Source organism: Patiria miniata, unplaced genomic scaffold, assembly GCF_015706575.1.
Source record: "Patiria miniata isolate m_02_andy unplaced genomic scaffold, ASM1570657v1 HiC_scaffold_20, whole genome shotgun sequence".
Classification (NCBI taxonomy): Eukaryota; Metazoa; Echinodermata; class Asteroidea; order Valvatida; family Asterinidae; genus Patiria; species Patiria miniata.
Window position 1 is genome coordinate 24,326,617 of NW_024037059.1, and position 22,025 is coordinate 24,348,641.

Consider the following 22,025-nt stretch of genomic DNA (forward strand, 5'->3'; position numbering starts at 1 on the left):
TGTGATGAAGTTTTGCATTGGATTTTACAAGCATTAAAGCCTTGCACTGAGTATACTTTGCATGTGTCTATTGGTTAGTTTATTGTTTGTTGTTTCATTCATTCTTAAATCAAGTGTATTTCTGTGTCTGTAGGTTTGGGACTGGGACATGTGGATGCGATCACCCCAGGTGCGCAAAGGACGAGAGTGCATCATACCAGATATCTCCAGGACATTTCATTTTGGAGCTAGTGGTCTCAATATGAATAGTCATTTTCAGGTTTGTCAGAATGCCTTTCAAAGTCTTAACCATAGACAATTGATATTTCACCAATATTTGTTGACAAATCTTGTAAATGGGTTTAATGCAAGCACTAACTGAGATATTAGGATGTAGAGGGCATTGGACTGGTGTAAGCGGAGGGCTATTCTATGTACTCCAACAGTAATGGGCAGTTTGATGGAATTTGCTGACTAAGCAGTTAACAAATACATGTACGTGTTCAAGAAATGTTATTGAGAATAGTTCTTGAATTTTTTTTTTCAACATTTTTAAGAGTGATAAATGGGGGACTTTTCCTAATATATTATGGTAAAAAAAAGGGTTCTTGTGTTGTAGACATGTATGAGTTTTGGAAAATGAAAGCGGAAAACACTTGTGAACAGAAAATAAAAGATTACAATAAATTTTAATGTAAATTTTAATTCAGTCTTGTGCTTGACCCTTGTACCATAGGAAATGTATTTCAAGAAGCATCCTTATAACACAGTGCCTCATGTGAAGCTAAAAAACCTGGAAGGACTGACAAGAGAAGCGTATGAAGACCTGATGCATGGGTTGATCAGCAAGGCAACCGTGCTAGATCACTCCTTAAATCCCTGCGATGAAGAACATTTTATACCATACACCAAGGGCAAATCTTATGTCATGTACATCCAAATGTACACTGACAGTGACTTTGAAACATGGCTTGCTCTTGCAAGGGTAGGTGATAGGTGAAGTTACATTGAACCGTTTTGGGTTTGGGCTAATGCTTTGGATTATGATAACTTCTGGATTAGTAATATCAAAATTAGTACCTTTTAATGGCATGCTAAATATCTAAATCAGTTGACATCTCCTTCAAGAATTGAGAAGACATATTAAGTAGAGCACGTTAGCCTAGTGACTTTGTCTTCACATTGGCTTGGAGCCTCCAATCAATTGATCAAGCCAATCATCGATCAGTTGATTGGAGGTTGAGGTCTATATGTGACCCGCTCTGCAAAAATGAGTCTGTTGTGGCAAAACTGACATTTTGAGTTAACTACATTAATAAAATGGGAATGAAATAAGCTTTCATTTGGTATATCATGGACCTCTCTAGGACGTTTGGTTGCACTGTTGTGCTTGTTTCATTCTGTAAAGTTTTTGCAGAGCTAAAAAGGTCTCAATGGAGAAAAAAGGCTTTGAAAAATGACAAATACACTGTAACTAACCAAGAAAAGCACCAAAGATTCATATTTTTTTTCCCTTTTCTTACAATATTTACATTTCTGTGTAAGATATTTGAACTAAAACTATCAAACAACCAAAATAAAACAAAAACAAAAAATCAAAATTTTGAGCAAATTTTTATTGTTTCCATTTCAAAATGGCAAAAGCTTGAATTCAAATTATGCGACATCAGACTCATTTTTGCAGAGCGGGTCACATATTTCTTCTTTCTTTGTGGAGATGTAGGTTTTTAATATGTTGTAAATTTTTGTCAAGCACTTGAGACGGGAAGGGCAGAGCCTGGTATGGTATTGCACCTGGTCCTGTTTTTCAAAGGCCATGCTCCATTTATTGCTGTTTACCAGCTAATCCTGGCCAAGAAATAAACAAAAATCAAAAAAATGTGGCGTAATACATATGTACGATATGCCTGGAAGTCTGGTATTCCTGAAAAAAATCTGACCTGTTTTTGCATGCTAAAAAGTCTCAAATCTATTAAATGACATTTCTTCAACAGTGCTTCCGTATTTGGGATCTGGATGCCAGGAATGTGCACAGAGCATCATGGCGACTATTCATGAAAGAATCCCCATTATTTATTGTTGGCTTCCCTGCATCACCGTATGCGTAAGTGAACAGATTCAAAAATATTGCCATTTAACAACGTTGATAATGGAGAAATCCTGTTTTATTTTGCTATTCACATAGACTTTTGAACTGTAAATTCCTTCAACACAGGATACAATACAGATTGCTGAGCAAAAATCAGATGAAAAGTAATTGAAAACGATACACATTGTATGAAATATTTGGCTGGATATAAAACCAGAGATTTGCCAGTAATTAGATTTAATTTGCACACAGCTTATAGCCCAGGAAAGTACTACTGTGTCACCTGGACTCTCTGCAGCAGTCACTTGATCTGTTAAGCACTGCCCCATGATGTGTTGCCCAATCACAGCTGTGACTGCCTAATAATTAGGTTAAGCAGTTTGATTTGGGAAAATAATATTCCTTTTATAATTGTTGATTCTCTAGGAAATACAAACCTGCTGATGTGCAGCCCATCTACCTGAAGAAAGAAACCAAGACCAAATTACGCTGAGTTAGTACAGATTTGTAGTGTGAAAGTCTGCTCCAGTCTAGTAAGCTGTACCAGTGTGCCTCCTATAGGACAGTCAATCAGTCTAGCTTTGCAGGTCAGCGTGGTAATTCTCACCCTTGCTCTACCGTAACCTAGAGACGATATCAAGCCCAGACTAAGCCACCAACACCATCCTCCAATTGAAGTGAGTGTTGTGAATTGGTGAGGCAGTGAAGTCCTTTCCTTGTACTGAAATGAACAGTGACTCAGGACTTTGAAAGCTCTGACACAGGCATAAAGGAATGTAATAAACGCTTGAGTCTTAAGTCCTGAAGCACATACTTGTTCATTGTTAGATTTTGTTCAAATGCGCCAATACCTATACCTTAGTGTTCAGGCTACACTGTCAGGTTCAATAGACATATATTTCACTTTATCTGCAAGCAAACTTGAATCCTCGATCCTGATTGGTCGATCCATGGCAACAAGCCATGCTACATATAACCATACCGCTCGGCCACGGTCCATACCGCACTCCGCGTGTTGCGCTATTCCAAGATGCGCGCGCCATTCCGTACAAACACGCACGTGTATAGGATAAGCGCTGAAGTCTGTGTACAGCGTGCATTTCATCTTTATTGTGCGTCAAGTTTGCTTGAAGATAAATTCGTTATCTTGCGAGCGCGAGTGGAACACGGAAAATGTAGTGCGTCTGTGTCTTACATACCACTCGGCCTTCGGCCTCGTGGCATGTGGGACACAGAGGCACTACATTATTCCGTGTTCCACTCGCGCTCGCAAGATAACTAATAATATACGTAAAGTTTCATTTTTTTCTGAATTCATTGAAACATGACCAATGTGATGCATACAAGAAGTTGATACCTAACTTTTCCAAAAGGTTAAAAAAGAGGATCATGAGCAACAGTTTTGATCAGAGATCATTGCTTTGCTTTTTACATCTTTTAATACAGAGTCATTTTAATACAGCTTTTAATATAGAATCACTCTCTGTATGATGGATGAGAAGCAGTATTGGTTTTCAACCTAGGATGTTGTACTTGATAGTGAATATGTTTTAAGCATGCAGCTTGCTGGGTGTAACACTGAGAGTCACGGAGGCCAATTCTACTGTCATTTATTTATCATATGCATTGTCATTATTTGTTCATTCATTGGGTGCCAAGCTGTGATGCAGGATTATCCCCTACTAAGAAAGTCTTGCAAATTTGCAAATTCAAAAGCAGATCACCAATTGCTGTCATCGTTTTTAGCCTTGGTGAAAATTTGACTGTATTTTACTTCGTGTGTCCAGTCATGAGAACTGCTTATAAATGCAGACTCATTTCCCTAAAACCTATTTGAAATACATTTTTTTCCTGTTTTTTTTCTTAATATCTCTGGAATATTTTTTTGTTCGTTAATTGTGAATTATTGCCATTGTGTGTAAAAAGCCAGCTCAGGACAAGTAATTTCAATGAACAATCTTGAGAATGATTAATTATTGTGTGTGTGATTGCTAATTAATGGACTTATTTTGTAATGCTATTTAGTTATTGATAATGAACTAATACACAGGCATTAGATATAATTTAAGTGCAGATGGAGGTCGGTTCTTTCAACTGCTTTTTTAACCTCCAATACTTAACATTTTTTCAAACAAGTGGTTGGAATTTTGATTATTCATATTATTTTATTTAAATAGGTTTGTTTAATATGATGGAGTTTTGTCATGAAAAAGCTTTGTTTCATTCAAGAATTGCTATACATGCTGAAATAAGAATTGTTATAATTGAATAGGAACTGTTGGCTAATCTAGCCAGTCTGGATTGAGGTCCAGTCATGATAATGTTTACCTGCTTAGTGATGAGTCACATCATGTCATTCATGTACTCTTGTCTCTAATGCACAATATTCGTGCCGTTGTATCTTATGCAGTGCTGTCATTGACTAGAATACGTTTTGATGAGTATAAGTACAAACCTACAACCCAAGGATCATGGTACAAGTATCCCAAGGACCACATGCTGCATTCCAGTCACATGCGTTCATTGTTTTCATTGAGTGTTTATTGTTCACTGTGTTCATTTGGGGGCATGTCTGGTAACTTGCGTTCACTTGTGGGGAAGAGTTCATGACTTGTAAAAATAGGTGGTAACCACCTGAAAATGAGAAGTCTGATGTGATTGGAATGCGGTATACTTCAGGACTTTCAATAGAATGTCAATTTGTAATTTACAAGGGACTGTGATTTACAGCAAAGATCTTATAGCGCCGAAGGCGCAAGATGGGGAACTCCATAGAAATTGCGAAATCGCCATGGGCGCCATTCGAGCAAGCAAACCATTGTGCAAGCCATTGTTTGCATAATGGTTTGCTTACTCGAAGCAAAACATTGTGCAAACAATGGTTTTCACAATGGTTTGCTTACTGGAATGGCGTCCATGACGATTTCGCAATTTCTTTGGAGTTCCCCATCTTGCGCCTTCGGCGCTATAAGATCTTTGATTTACAGTCATGGTGAAAAACCGAGGTTTACATATGGGTCACTCACTGTATGATAAACATACAAACAAGGCTAGCATGACAATGTACATACAATTGTAATTATTGACAAAATGACATATTTTCCTAACTTCAATATTTAGTTATGTACAGAGGCTATTGTATAATAGGTAGGGTACACTGACAGCAGTAAAGTTATGTTGGTATAAAATGAGTGGTAGCAGCAACAAGGCAAGGTAGGTAGTAAAATGAAAGTGCAATCCACCATTTCACAGGGTACATCAATACCAAACCAAACTTGATCATTTGAAGTATTAATGCTAGAGATTTTCACTTCATTTTGCTTTTGAATTGCAGAGAGAAGTTGGCACAGAAATGTTAAAATGCAGATAGCAAATTGTTGCCTTAGATTTATAAAGGTTGTAAAAGATTTGTAATATATTTCAACACTTTCTGGACATGAGTAGTCCTTAGACATCGGTGTCTGATTTGGTAGAATTTGCCAACATGCAGCAAACCCTTTGCATAACTAGCTCACAACCCTAGTTGCTACCAAGATTTCAAAAACATGCAATCGTTGGAAAGTTATTGCTTTTCATTCTTGTCAAGTATTTAGCGCTGTGTGTTCTTTGTTTTTCTTCACAAACTTACTTGTGTAGGATTCTGAGGCTGCATTTGAGTGACTTGGCTGCACGTGTCTATGGGATGCGGATTTGGCTGTATCCAAAGCCACATGTGATATTGTCGGTCACAGCCAAGTAATTTAGATGCAGTCTTACATTTGCCATGTCCTACAGATAAAGCTACATATAGGTCATTGGTTAGAGTTCATGAAAACTCTTATCAAATACTTGTTACTAATAATAGTCCATCTGTGATGGGCAACCCCCCCCCCTCCCCAAAAATGTGTAAACAAAATATAGAAAAAAATTAATTAAAGCTAATAATTAAATTCACCCAACTGCAAGATATTTCATGCAACCTTGTTGATGCAAACCCTTTAGCCTTAGCGCAAGCAGATACTGATTGTATCTTGATTAAACATGTAGTTATAATAGGGGTTCAAATTATGGCCTGAACTTCACTTCATGGTCTGTCGAAGTAGTACTGATATATAGATGTGACAGGGGTAAGCTGGTCTTGCCTTCTGTTGTCACAGAAATATTTCTCACCAATGATATTTGTACCAATGTATATATTTTATTTTCAGTGGCTCATTGGTTCCATATAGGCCATGGGCCAAAATCTGTATCGGGTCTAGAAGTTGAGGTTCGTCTTAACTTTCTGGTGTCAACTTGCAATAAGGTCAACTTTACTAATTCGATAGTGCTGCGCTAAATCTGAATCTGGTTGTTCACATTGGCCCAAATTGCACATTAACCTGATGATGACATTTTTTTCTCATTATTTTGCCCATTTTTGGTCAAAAATAGTGTTTTAAATTCAAATACTTTCAAACTTGACACAGATAAATAGGAAGTCGACATGAATAATATGTCATTATTTAATGTGCGACACACTGCTTAAATTTTTTTGTTTGTTTTTGGTGTATGAGCATGATGAGATTTCGACGTGGCGTTATTTAGTAAGGATTTATATTAAATACACGTACCTCTGTTGTCCCTTTACAACACAAATCAATCACAAGTCAATCACAAGTCACTCAGTTTCAAGTTAATAAGGGACACTATTTTTTTTTTCCATTTCTTTACCCAGAATACGTGTTTTTTTGGGGCGTAAAACGGGGCTTTCTGAATCCATATCGAAAAGGCATCGCGCAGTCTTGAAAAAAAATTGTATGTGACGTGAAACGCAGGAGGTAACGCGCGAGCACATTATCAGGCGCGCAGTCTTCAAAATACGTGCGCAGTATGCTCTGAATAGCCAGTCAGCGTCGCCGTTTACATTTTCCCCACGGCCAGGTACGCAATGGCAGCGATGCATCGCCATCGCCCTCATGTGGTATAGTTACATTGGGGAAACAGTCAACTTTATTTCTAATTTGTGCAAATGATGTGGCGTGCACATCTGTAACATATAAATTAACACGTTCCAAACTGCTTATAACTGAGAAATGAAGTTGCCACTAAAAAGTTAAGACGAGATTGCACGTTGCAGGCTTTGGCCCACGGCCTAATGTCAGTTATATTCTCTACAGTTAGGTAATTGAATGGGCTTTAACTTGTCCAAACTAAACTGACTGGATGTCAAATGGTTGCATTAATGTGTAACTTATACGTAAAACTGAAGCTTTATCTCATTTTTATGTCTAAAATTGGAATATTAACCAATGTTGAAATATGTTGTCAGTCAGTACCCCTATAGAAAGGTATTATGATGTATAATGGGTTGGGAATGGGAGTGAAACTAAAAATCTATAACATTGGATTTTCTTTGGCCTGAGATTTTGTAAATATATTATTTATTGTATGCATGGCCAGCAAGCTCATAATTTGAGTTATTTATCTAGAGTAGCCTAGAGCATTTGGCACAAGGTGCTATGTTATATGTTGATGTGCCACTAGTTAATGTATAACACTCAGACTTGATTGGAGACTATCTGCTCTGTGTATGCCCTTACCAGAGCAAGGCTTCTCATAAGATGAATTTTTTTTTCATAAGATGATTTTTTTTCAAAGGCTTCATGCTTGTTTACAGATAAGAAAACACTGCAGCTTGTCTGTCACTCTGAAAATCTACAACTTTGCTTCAATAGCAGTGATATCCAAATGTTCCAAGTAGCTCATTGACTTCTGTAGTGGAGGAGGGAAAATAGCTACATGTAGATCATGTGTACTAACAACTAGTCATGCTCAAGTTTCTTGATATTTGCTCAGACTATGCACATATTGAAAACTTTTCAAGATGTTTTTATTCTACTGAAAGAAACCAACCTAGGTAGTGTTTTTCTGTTGTGGAATATGCAGAAATCAAGTATTAGTATTGTCATTATATTGTATGTGTGAAAAGAGTTGAAATCTCATGTACATTTGAGGATTGTGATACTGAAGATGATGATGATGCATTGCGAATCAGCTGTGAACAGTGAACAGCTGGAAGATAGTGACAATGGATATATTAACATTAAAACAAAAAGGACCATTGTGTAAAACAAATGTTGTGAATGTAGTAATGACGATGGTGACATTGGTGATGGAATTAATGAATAGCTGCTTATGTTATTAAAGAAAAAAATTTAAAAGATGGTCAGAAATTCAAAATAAACTAATGGTTGATATATAAATGCAAAATACTATCAAAGAAACAAGCATTCATGTAACTAACTTTGAGAGTTGCGCAATTACACAGTTGGAGACGCTTGTTGGATTGTGTCTGGACATCTTTATGATGGATATCTCATGTCACTGTTTTGTTATGACATTCTTGACAAGTAATGAGCTCCGAGCTCCGTTAGCTAATTAATTTATTGGCAAAAAAAGGGTTTGTTTTTGTAACATCAGTTCAGATAAATACTGCCACAAAAAGTATGAAAAGGTGGACATTTTAAAAGAAGACTTTTCATATGCACTAACCCCCAATTTTACCCAATGTTCACAATTGTGCGTGTACTCGTTTGCATTTAGTGTTGCAATCAAGAACTAAAATGCCTCACCGAAAGTTGAAGGACATGCAGTTGTACAACGCATATGTTCTCATCTGGATTCAACAACACAGAGTGCAGCTAGCTATCATAGTCAAACTACTATAGAATAAATATCAAGTCACTTCATACAATTTTGAAAAAAGTAGGAAGAATTTCACACCCATGTAGCTGAGTTGTGACTTCGTTTTTACCTGTGTAGTAATTAACATTCATTTCAGTTAAAATTTAAAAAGCTAGACACTGTTTGATGGGCCATTTCAGTAGTAATTAACCATTGTGTAATGTGCTACAGGGAACTTAAATGATTTGATTGTTATTCATAAGTGTATTTAATTTTGAAATGTGTGCTTATTGCAATGTAAAGGGTTGATTAACAAAAATGGTAATTCGTGGCACAATTGTCAGTAGTTGCCTTACAGAGTGATTGGTCAGCTTACCTGTATCCTAGCAGCCACAGATGAATGAGCACCAATGATTTCACAAAGATTAAGCCTTCAATTTAGCCTGATTCAGTGGTAAGATGAGCTGACTAAACAATGTTTCATTAATAAAAAAAATTATAACTCCTAGCCAAATAATTCAAACTAGCAATATCAATTGCCAAATTCTGTGTAAACCATGGATTGGGTACCAGCACTGACCTTTTGCCAAGTTGAGCTGATGGATGTCCATCCTGTTTTTAGCAAAGGGTTAGCTAATTTAAAATTATTAACAAAAGTTCTCTGAAATGATTTATTCACTCATGAAACAACATAATGGTGTACCAGTTATTGCATCAACACCTTTACTTTGTCCCCTTTTAACAGTGACACAGTGACATGGTACTCATCTCGACACTGAATCAGGCTAACTTGGCAAAAGAAGATGTTTAGTCTTTCAGTGCTCAGGCAACCTTGACAGCAGAGTTACTAGTAAGATATTAATGGAAAGCTGATGAACCACACTTAAAGATCCAACACACTATTTTTGGATTAACCATTTTCTATACACCCTGTATTCCCACCTTATATTTGTGTATTTAATACCTGAACCATCTATGCACTCCCACACTGGCTAAGCTTTCATGAAAGTCCTAAACTGCAGCTCTTACTTTCTGAATGTTACAGTCCAAAAAAATGTATTTATGGTTTCAATCAGCATTCCGTAGTACTTTTGTATATTGTCGGATAGTTAATTAAAAAAAATTATAGGAATAGGAGGTGTGTTTGTAAAACAAAAGTGTCATTCTTATAAGCTATTTCATGACAGAAAGGGCAGTATTCAATACAAAACAAAAAGGTACATGTAAGAAATTGTGGTTAATTGCTGTGAAAATGTTGAGAGTATCCTATCATCTCTACTGCAGTCCTTAAAGACTAGTCTGGAAACTCAAGAATCTAAGCTATTATTTCAGGTCATATGTGTACTTCATACTTTGACCAAAATGGTTGCCCAAATGCAACATGCTTGCAGCAAGCAGTTCTTACAACTTACAACTTTTACAGGGATACCTACTTTTTGTCTGGTGCAAAAAAGGCACTATTGTCAGCTTAAGAAAACAAGGACCAAAGTGGCTGCTTGGTCAATATACATCCATGATATGTCATTGTTTTTGCTATTCAGTAAGGACTTTTATGTAAACAAGAACTCACTTGTTCTGTGTCACTTTTTAAAGGGGTACTGAACGTGTTTTCAGGTTTCACCCTGAAAAATCTTTTAGTTTTAAAACTGCTTTTTTTTCTAGCAATAAAGAAATTATTGAATGAGACATTGACAAAAAAATGTTGCCCCACATTCACATCTGGAAAAAATTACTTTTACAAATTTGAACTTACAGCCCGACAGTAATCTAGTTATTGCAAGGCCCCTATTTTAGAAACTGAGGCCTCCACTTTAGAAACTTTGTATGTGCACATAAGTTACCCAAAGGAAAAGCTTTTTTCAAACGGTTGCCGATACCCAAAATAAATAAAAGCAATTACTTTCATTAAAATTTAACACTCAAAGGTCAAAATTTGTTTGGAAAAAAAGGTGAATTTGTTGATGAAAATGGACATTACTTCTTTAAGGTACTTGTTGAAATGTTTAAAATTCAACTTTATCTCTTGCTTTCATGTCTAGAATACTTATAATTTCTGAGCTGTTTCAATTACAATATGAAAGTATATTGTGCCCTGTAAAAGTCTAGAACCGTCATTATCTTATTTGTTTATTGAAGTGCTACATTTTTGGTGCAAATCAGTTTGTCTTCACTTTTTTTTTGCTTATGCCTGCCATTATATTTGAGAAATAAAACATCTTTTTACTAACACTCCTTATGCTGAGTCATAGTTTTGTACTGATATTCTCCTGGTAGGTTTTACCTTTAATTATCTTGAGGTATTCACCCATTTTATGAGCATTTCACTCATCATGTATATTGCAGAATGAAACTGCAAATTAGTAGAAATCAATGCACAATTATTGAGAATATGTTAATAAGATTTATTGATAATTATTGGTGATAATAACCAACATTTAAAGGAGTATCACTATTACTAGTCATGCTATGTGATCTGTTGACATGTCACAGGGAATTGTGCCAATTCTCTCCAGTCTAAGGTCTTCTGAATAATTTGGTTGGCCTGTTTTCAGACGATTACCCGACAAAACATAAACAGTATTGAAGAAATTCATTTTAGGTAAAATGACTTGTAGCATGGTACACTGGCTACAAGCTTGATGCAGATAACACCATGTGATTACACAAATATTGACTGCAGGTAAAACTGGCGCACACCTTCTGATTTGACCTGTTCACCCGATCATCGGGTCATCGTCCAGAGGTGTGCGCTGACCGTATGCCGGGTGACTGGATGAATCAAACATGTTTGATTTTTTCACGTCTGATTTCACCGGATCCGATTTCACTGGACTTATTTTAACCAATCAGATTAACAGAGGAAGTCACATGATTGTCATCATGTGACTGGTCATCATATCGTGACCGATTAAAGGACAGAATCAGGCATGTGTGCGGGTAACGTTGTGGTCCAACTACAATTGTGAAAAAAAAAACACCGATAATCCGGTAAAATGGGAAAGATGTGCGTGCTGGGCTAAAGCTGGGGGAAAACAGCACACTTCATGGATCGTTGAGGGATGCTAGTTTTACTTATCCTTTTACTGCTCAAAATCGTTTGCTTTGAACATTGCCAGACAAAAATAAATAAATTAATTGAAAATACATTAAATAAATTAAATTGAAAAAAAAATATCCTTCATTGTGATAACATTGCTTGGACAGTAGAAACCATTACAAAAAGTATGCTTTGTCCATCTTTGGAAGCAATTTATTTTAGAATATAATTATTATTATTTATTTCAAATCAAACGGATAAAGCAATTGATCAAGTCTTAATGCCACAGCACTTTTTGCTTTGAAAGCCTGACAAGGTCACTGATGACAAGTACAGAGGGAAAGTTCAGATGTTTCAATAAATTCTATTTGTATATTTGTGAGTGATACTTGTGATGACAATAGACACATAAAAACATAACTCTACAAACATCCCAAATGGATTATGGCTTCTTTTATTCTTGTAATATACAAATGCAGGCTTCTTGTGTTAAGTATTTAAAAACTTGAAGAAGAAGAAAAACAAATAATAAACACGTCATCTGCAGTTGCCAAAAAGGGGCATGATTAATTCAATTTAGGCATCAAGAAAATAGTCTTCAGTATTTCAACGACTTACATCAACCATAACTACATTTTGTAGGAAGTCATTTTAGAATGGCTAATCCCTAAACAGAATTCAACCATATAAGATCCTACACAACAAACTGTTCTTGGAAGAGAATTGTTTGGCAGAGAAATGTCCCACTCTTTCATTTTTAGATAACAGAGGAAGTTTTGGCCATTATTCTTATGTACAATTTAACATGCAACTAATGGGAGATATCAAACACTTTTGATCTCAGGCTGTGCTCCGTGGTCATATATGGGTCGATGTGGCCGGCAGCCATAGGCGCCTTTACGTGCCAGCGGCCCGATCACGTTGTAGCCGCGCCATTCGTAATTCAGCTTTTCAGCTGCGAGTAAGGATGATTACCCACCCAAATTATTATTATTATTAGAAATGAGATTTACCTGAATTGTAACCATTTCTGTTCAACCTCATGAAATTGAGTATACTTCTTGTATATTGTATCTTTTAAATGCATACAGGATATGTAGAATTGCGCTGGCATTATGTGAAGTGTGGGACATTCCTCAGCATTATTTTAAGGCAGCTTTATATTAACACCGAGTTAAATAAGAAAATAAAATCCATGTACAACCCAACTTCTTTTAGAAATCCACCGAAAATCTGTTGAGTCGGAGCCCAACCAGCAGCTCAGTTTCTAGTAGTACTAAGAGGCCTCCTGCATTCTGCCTAAGTAGCAATAATGTACATGCGGTTTGGAAAAAACAATCTTTGGCAAGCAAAGCATTTGATGAATTCTATAAAGTACTGAAGTGTAAAAGACTGTCCCCTATAAGGATATGGTGGTTGGTTTGTTCATTTTCAGTCATGCTAATGAGTGACAACCACTATTCTACTTACAAATTAAGCAAGCTGCATAATTAGTTCAACAACTTGACTGAATGAATGTGATACATCTACAAAAGTTTTCAACATCATTGTTATGATAGACCATTTTCCCACAATATTCTGTATCTGCAGTTAATACGTGTTTTAGTTTAGTTGTTCATAATATAACTTTATGGTAAAAAACAGTTTGCAGTATCAAAAACAGCATATTTTAAAGCTACAAAATTGTACAATTCTGGAAAGCTTATAGTATACCAATATTAACTGCTTTAACTTGTGGTATAATAAAACTAGCCAACCAAGGTGATCCATGAAGTATTCTTTTTGTTTCGAGGCGAAGCCGAGGGAAAATAGAATGCTCCATGGATCACCGAGGGAGGCTAGTTATACTACACCACAAGAAAAAGCAGTTAATATTTGTTTTATAACACCTCTCCCAAAGATTCTGCTTGATTTTAAGCAATAACTGATTAATGTAATCTAATTACAATTGTAATGTAATCTAATTACAATATGTACTTCTATTTGAATACGAAATTAGTTGAAAAATTATTTGCACTTTTCAGAACGAAATGTTTGAACACAGCTTTTAACGTGCACACCAGTATGCATAGTACTTTGGTTGCTACAGGTATAGTTCTTTGGCTGCTACGGGTATAGTACTTTTGCCAGGTGACTCGCTCTCGGCCAATCAAGATACAGATACAGAATCTGTGGGTGAGGTGTTACAATTTCATTTAAGTACTTGATTTTCTTTTGAATAGGTTAAGTACAAAACCGGGCTAATATCAGAATTCTGAATGAACAATAATAAGTGGATGTCAACTGTAGACTGAAGAGTTAGAGGAGACAATTCTTTACTTTTGAGAAATAAGAGTACATGAAGTTTAACATTTCAAATTATGTTAAAAAAATGGTATTACTTTAGTACTTAAACTCTGCCTATTGTGAGCGGGTATATGAGATTATTCTGTCATTTTTCATCATCAAGTCCTCCATGTTGTCTACAAATCCAAGATTTGGGAATGTTAATGTCTAACATTCTGAATACATTGATATTTTGGGGTATGTTCGGATGGAGGGCAGCTTTTGAGCTAGCTCTTTTCCAATTAATGAACTCAACGAATGAGGGTTCTATGGAGCTAGTGATAAAATCATAAATGTGCTCATGTTCATACAATGATGGCTAAACTCCGGAGCTGGCGTTACAGTGGAGTCAAAAGGTCACCAAATAGGTCACGTAATATATGTTCATGGGTGGCATGGTGAATTAGACCAACTTAACAATGACTCAATGAGTCACGTTGGAGCTAGGTCAGTGCGTCCAAACGACAAATAACCGTGGAGCTAGGTTGTAAAAAGAAGCCCTGCTGAAAGTGGAGCTAGCCCCACAATTTTCGGGGCTAGAATTGGCCTGGCTAGCTCCAGAGATAGCTTCGGGGGTGGAATTAAGTTGCGTCTAAATGACAACTAGTTTGTGTGGCCTTAATGACCTTAGTATTATGAACACTTTGATAAATTATCCTGGTTAAATGTCCACTTTTAACCCTATTGGAAGTACTGCCATAGTAGAAAGGAAAAAAAGTGCCGAAACCCAACATAATTAGCTTTATTTGAGATATGGCTTTGAGGTATTCGCTTTGTTTGAGATATCAGAAAGGGCGGCATTCGGGTTAGGTCAAGTCTTTTCCAATTAGCAACATTTTACCTACTGCAAGTAGTGCCCTCCTCTTGTGTCCACCATATCTCAAAAAGGCTAATGAATGGAGGGCTGCCTGATCTACTCGGGAGTTACATCTCTGGAACAAATCTTGTACAATTGATAACAATAGAAGTGCCAGTACAGTCACCTAAATGCTAACCAAAATGCATGTCCAACAAAATCATGTTAAAGTGAAGAGCTGAGAATGCTCTTGCTATTGTTACAAAATATTCAAAATTGCTGGTGATGATACAGAAGACTATTCAACAACTGGCTTTACATGATCAAGAAGTACCCACGTCAGGACCAGCTGACATTGATCCAACTGCAGGTTGACCAGTGTCAGGATTTGTACTACTATGTTAGATGACCTGAAAGTTTACATCAATCCTGCTGAGGAATAAGGTTGCTTGTTGGACATTTTGGAGTTGCATTATAACTTTAGTTATCTCTGTTAACCCTGTTAGGAAAAGATTACATTTATAACAAAATACACATGCACTAAGATATCCAAAAAAAATCATTAAAAAACTTAAAAAAACAAGAAAACAAGAAAGGAAAACAAACTTCAAAATTGTCAGAATACATGTATGTTAGATTCAAAAAGAGAAAGACATTCCTAAAAAAGACTTCATAGCTCCTGTATGTCTTTGAAAATCTTTTTTAAATTCTTTTTTAGAACAGAAATGCCAAAATCAAGACAGAGTAATCTAAACTACGAGAAAGAACTCATTTCAACTATGTGAAGGAACGGTGGGTAGTTTCTGCCTTCACACACAATTATGCTCAAATCGTTGGGCAAATAAAGCTTGGATAGGACTCCTTTTACCTTAATAAAAATGCCAAAAATTAAACACAAAACAATAATCACTCCTGCAGTAAATTAAAAAATACACATATGCATCATTCAACATACAAAACATGGGTAAGGAAACAAAGAGTTAATCAGGCACAGTCTATAATGTCTCTTATCCAAAATAAATGCATGGAAAACTAAGAGTATATTTAAGTTGGTCTGAAAAAAAAAAGCTTCTTAGACTATACACACTTGATGACTGTATATTGCTATTCAAGGCATTCTCTATAAGTGTCATATTACTAATTAATCACTTAATCCCCCCATCGCCCACTGACCAGCCTATTCAAGCCTTGACTTCGCCCCCCCCCCCTCAACTCAATCTATGACCATCACCAACTGCAATGTCATCCATGCACCTTTTTCGCAGTCATCATCCTTGGCATATTTCACTTTAGTGAAGACACTTTTTACTTACATTATTAAGACTGCCCATTAACTTCTGAACCAAGTTCTGAGAATTCAGTGAAACATCATTCTGTTCAAATCTCAACATAATTGTAATCAAATGACCTGATCATTTCAAACAGCCAATATATTATGTTCACATTCCTTCCAGTCAAATACATGTATACCAATTGAAAGTGATTTCTTGACTTATTTCTGATTTTTGATTTTGATGCAGAATCATCTTCATCAATTGGTACGTCATTGTTGAGATTAAACTATGATAATTAATGACATGTTATGTTGTTAGATCCCCTACAACCAAAAATGTCAAACTTTAAATTTATCTTTAGAAACTTAGAGTTCATGAACCAAACACTTAGAAACTACAGTAATGTACAAAAAAGTGAAAGGGAGTTCACATAAAAACTGCAAACTTAAGATTTACTCTATGTATAAAAATAGTACTAGCCACTTTTTTTTTTACAGTACACAAAAAGAGGGAAAACTATTTTTTGTGCACACAATGATGCATAGTGTATAACAGGCTAGCAGAAAAATGCCTACATGATTACAATATCTATGGGTAAAAAGGGGAAAAGCTATGTGATACAGTACAGCAAAGCTGGTATTGTTGACTACTTACTTGCACGTACAATGTTCATATAATTACATACAATCCTTGATCAGATTTGAATAACATTTGCACCACTATATTATTTTTAGAGGCAATAATTCTTAAAATGTGCCTTAGTTTGTTGCAATGACATCAAAAAGTTAACACACATAAAAAATGTAAAAATTTAAAAACAAGACAAGACAGCCCCCCCCCAAAAAAGCATCAACGAGGACAAACTTGAAGAGCAGAGCCTGAAGGGCTTTCCCATCTAAGCACAATGATTGACATTTCTACCTTCTGATGGATCTTGATATAGGTCTAGTTTGTCACCCTCTAGCATTACATTGCGTATGCATCCAAGAAAGCCAATGGTGTAACGCTTGAAAGAAAGCTCAGCGACATCCTTCATGCCACCTGCAACAAGACACAGTAGGTCAGGGTATAAGAATTCAACAAATGGCAATGAACACCAGACCAATTCCATATAACTGGGGGAGGTCTTTTCTTCTGAGTCTGACAATGTGTGCAAAGTCTTAATGACCAAGCCTTCATATCTATACCATGTGAATGAAGTACACTTTGGGCTTTTGGTTATGGGCAGGCACACAAGTATTTGTACCACCAAGTATTTTCTTGGCAATATATCTGTATCAGACTGTGTGTCTAGACTCCCTTTCTTGCTCATTGAAGGTGTCCAGTCAACGCAGCCTTGCTATTGCAGTCCTTCATTTAAAGAAAATCCAGGAGAGCTATAAATCGCTCTCCTTAAAATCTACGGATAAACAGCGGTAAAACGACGGGTTACCATTGTTTTTGTTTTATTTTGAATATAAGGATTTATTCAAGGGGCTGCATTATTATTCGTTTTTGCATAATAACATATGCTCAAGTTGCGTTACTTTTTTCGTTTTTGTAACTGTAAGACAAGGTAACATTTATTTAAAAAACTAACTAAATGGAGATTAATAAAAGGTTTGACTACTGCTCAGGCTTTCATTTTTTAATACAGGTGTCAGTTGGTTCATCACTTGATTATACTTGGAAAATGGAGAGTTAATAAACGGCACATAAAGCAACTGAAAAATTGCTTTCAGATTCGTTAAAATTATATGAAATTTTCAGCCTGAACTATTTCAATTGCTCTACGAAAGCTTCACAAAAAGGGCCTCAAAATGACACAAACTTGCCTTAAGTTTTATCGAAAATATCTGCCGTCGATAATCTTAAAAATAACGGAAAATGCAGGTCAAGTATGCCATATACACAATGCTAGTCACGACGAGAAACTGGCTAACAACATCTGAACTTCGCACTAGTACGAGCGTTTGTGATGCACTGTGTGTGGTGGGCCGGCAATGAGACTCGTTTCACGGTATTTAGGATAGTCAATGAAACACGCTGCATCGTTTCACTTCACATACCAGTAAAACTTCCTCAAAATAAATTCATGAACACGGGAAATACATACACAGACAAGAGAGATCAAGTTTTGTGAATAAGCTTGCAAAGATCGTCCTTCTCAATCGTTGTTTTCTTGGCATTTTTACGACGTCTTTTCCGTCCAGCCTGCACGCAAAACACTGTACGGCAGGCAGTGCATTGCACCGCGCAGGACTATTACATTGACTGGTTACCGCATTTTCATCATGCCTTCATTGGGACTTAGTGCGCGGCGCAGCGGGAACCAGTCATTGCTGCACTTGCAGTTACCGCATTTTCATCATGCCTTCATTGGGACTTAGTGCGCGGCGCAGCGGGAACCAGTCATTGCTGCACTTGCACGTACGGGCCCACGTGTTTTCATGCAGCTCTACGCGATATGCAGATTGTGCACGCACAGTATACAACCGCTGTACTCACACGATCTTATACAGTATGTACGAGCTCGGTGTTCGTTCATTTTTAGCGATGTCCAGCGGCATATTAACGTGAGTTTGGGCATTATACCAACGAAAAATATGTGTAGCTTAAGACTTAAAATCCTTTGCGTTTTTATCACTTCTTATTTTTAAACTTCCCGTGTTTGACGAGCCCTCTTTTGGATTTCTGAGGAGCGCTATTTTTAGCGCTCCTTCGAGACAGTCGAGGAGCGCAGTAGGAGCGCCTGCGCGATCGCGCTCCTTAAAAATGAAGGACTGCTATTGTTACTTGGATCCTGCTATATAAACCTTGCTAAACTTGTTAAAACAGGTTCATATTAGATTTTCTTTTGTAAAAATTTACCATGAGTGTTGACAATCCATTTTGGAAATTGTAAGTTGTGATAAGTCTTAGCACACACCAGAGCCACACCGATAAACAGAGCATTTAGACAGAACCACTTCAATTCAAAGTTCTCAATTTGCAAATATATTTTCTATAAAAATAAATAATGTTCACGTTCCTAAATTGGCTTACAAAAATTACAACATGTAATTTTCCGAATTGTTAAGTGTACTGACAGTCTGATAAGTGTTCCTTACCCAGATAGAGTCCATTATTGATATCCAGACTTTTCATTGGTCCAGGCGCTGTGGCCATTAGCCCCTCTCGTTGGTCAATCATCAATGTTCCTGATGCACCTTGACGTTGCATGGATACTGTGTGCCACTCACCATCATTAAATGTCTGATTTGTAAGGGTGGATACAGGACCCCCACCCAAGTTATAGCTGTGGGTTAGAAAACAAAAAAGTAGACAACATAGGCAAAACATGCAAGTTACCACCTGTGTGAAATGGTGAGGTTAACCAAGGCTGTCAAATTACTTGGGCATTTTTTATTGAGTTTTAGCTTCCCATTGGGATAGATGGCTTGTGACAACAAATAATAAACAATGCATGCAGCATTGTTACATATCATATTTTGCACATTCAATCTCACCCAGAGTTTGAGAAAATTGTCATTGATGTGGTTGAATACAATGCTGGGAATGCCGAATCTATCCCTCATTACTGACTATCAGTTCATAGTCACTGTAATGCATGCATACAACAACCTCAATCTAACACAACAGAAGACAGTAGAGTTGTCATGCATCAACAATCTATACCAACCTCCACTTCAACATTCCATTATCCAGTCCCAACGCCATGAAATCACTAGTAGACTTCATGACGTCACGTCCCATCCACAATATCAGACCGTCTGAGCTCCATGTCCGGAACTCCAGTTGAATATTATCATCCTGTCCCCCAACTCTGTACAAAAAGAGAATACAAAACATGATGACAACTGTTCGGTAAAAAATACAGGGGAATCCACTTTTCACTTCACTTTTATGCCCCCTTCGCAATCCTGACGATGATCATCATGATTTTTAAAGCATTGCATTTTGTACAACAACATTGCGCAACATGTGTATTTTACTGTCAGACTGTCAATCATGGTGCACGTGCAGCAGCCTCTAAGCTCTGTGCCTAGTTTCAATCGTATGATACGGTAGGCTTATGCTTAAACATATTCCAGCAGTAAACTACTCCAATCCAGCCTTACGTGTGTGCTTCTACCGTACAATCTGTGCACTGACAACTGGTAGAACAGATTAAAATTGCGCTCGCATTATCGATAACACGGTGCCGTTTTCATCAATTTCTCTTTAAATTTTATTTAAAAAATCAGATTTTGCAGGGGAAAGATCGTTAGAAAAAGCGGAATTTGGGAAACAAATTTGAAAAAGTTGGATTTCTGATGAAAATCGGAAACCTTTCATTGCTGATAATGTTAAAATCTTATCAATGCACAACTTGCTCCATGACATTCAAGACAATGACTACGAACCAAGTGGAGGGGAATAGACCCACCTTTTTAAGACCCAGTCACTGGTGAATCTGAGGTAGCTACTTCCTTGGAATGAAGGCACTTCCACAATTCCCTCTATGTCTGCAACATCATAAAAGGGAGACAACAATCAATACGTTTGAACAAAAATTAGCCTAAGTTGTATTGTTAGTTGTATTATACACCTGGGGCCAATTTCAACAGTAAGCATAAAACTTGTGCAGATAATTGTGCTAACGTTAATCACCACATATCATGTCACTGGTTAAAGCAGGTGTAATAAAATGATCTCTGTGCAAGTAAGCACACAGTATGCATGTCTGCACTGATGCACAAGGCTATCCTAATCTATATGCTTTCATAGCAGTGTTATTGTCATGTCCATCACATCTGAGTCCAAAACATTCCAAATACAACTATGTTACAATGTATATTTACCCTCTTCACAATTGATGCCCTGATACCAGAGCGGACACTGGCAGGAATACGTGGCATGTTGAGCGGCACACTCTCCCCTGTTTTGACAAGGTTGATCTACACATGGATGGTCTGCGTTCATGACATTAGCTCCACGGATAGCATCATCAATCAGGTCTAGTGGTTTATCATTAATGATTACCTGAAGGTGCAAAGAAATCTTCAACATTACTACTTGTTTCAGCTCTTCAGTATCTGACACTATGTGAATTATCAACACACAGATACCAACAGACATTATTGAGTTTTTCTTGAGGAGGAAAATACAGAATGTAGAATATACACCTGGAGTAAAAAAAAGAAGAAGAAACGTCTTGAGGAGAGTGTAGTACCAGACCATGCACAGGCCGCACAATGTTGATAGATTGGATTTCCTCTATTTCATTTCACTTCTGCAGCTATGCAATCAGCCTATACTACAGACATCAACATCTATGGTGTGGGCTTCAATTCTCATAAACCATCTTAGACATGTAAATGATCTTAGCCTAATATACCTATATTACAAGAACATTACAAGAAAGAATGACTGAACGTGCATTTCAGAGTCATAGGTTGATAGTCCCTTTCACTAAAGAAACTTTAAGTGTCATTCTCTCTAACTTGAGGTTGCTAGACAGGAAATCCTGTCCACTTGAATCTGTTGTCATAGGACATACATGGTATGTTATGTGTTTAGGCAGGAAGTTGGCTGTCACAGGAATCACAGTCGAGGACACTATGGACTCCATACACATGCACCCCTTCAATGGTGTAAGGGAGAGAGGAAGATGATGGACACTTGAATGCCATTGCTGCCATACGGCCACTCTCATTGTACACATTAAGAAGAAATCTGGTCATGCATGCACTGTACACGTACATGTACACCCATGTATACTTGTTCCGTAGTTGTGGGGACTACACATGAGTTGTCCCATGGTACTATGGGAACCGAAGATGCTGTGGGGACAGCAGAAAGTCCCCATAACTCGGTCCTAATTTGCCTAACAATAAAAAAATGTTCCCATAATGCGTTGAC

At 37.0% G+C, this 22,025-nt stretch overlaps 2 protein-coding genes across 2 annotated transcripts in view; one reads left to right on the top strand and one right to left on the bottom strand.

Annotated features, from left to right (window-relative positions):
• LOC119728272 (protein O-linked-mannose beta-1,2-N-acetylglucosaminyltransferase 1-like) overlaps window positions 1-3,209 on the top strand; it is a 36,480-nt gene extending 33,271 nt beyond the window's left edge. The window contains exons 14-17 of the mRNA XM_038200440.1: window positions 134-259; window positions 716-964; window positions 1,974-2,083; window positions 2,495-3,209. Of these exons, the coding sequence (XP_038056368.1) occupies window positions 134-259; window positions 716-964; window positions 1,974-2,083; window positions 2,495-2,561 (552 nt within the window). The 3' untranslated portion in view covers window positions 2,562-3,209. The remainder of the gene's footprint in view (window positions 1-133; window positions 260-715; window positions 965-1,973; window positions 2,084-2,494) is intronic.
• An 11,348-nt stretch (window positions 3,210-14,557) lies between these two features.
• The window catches only part of LOC119728273 (pikachurin-like), a 56,166-nt gene continuing 48,698 nt past the window's right edge, over window positions 14,558-22,025 (bottom strand). Inside the window, exons 10-14 of the mRNA XM_038200442.1 lie at window positions 20,966-21,146; window positions 20,551-20,629; window positions 19,804-19,947; window positions 19,232-19,419; window positions 14,558-17,183 (exon numbers count right to left, since the gene is read on the bottom strand). Coding sequence (XP_038056370.1) covers window positions 17,038-17,183; window positions 19,232-19,419; window positions 19,804-19,947; window positions 20,551-20,629; window positions 20,966-21,146 — 738 coding nt within the window. The 3' untranslated portion in view covers window positions 14,558-17,037. The remainder of the gene's footprint in view (window positions 17,184-19,231; window positions 19,420-19,803; window positions 19,948-20,550; window positions 20,630-20,965; window positions 21,147-22,025) is intronic.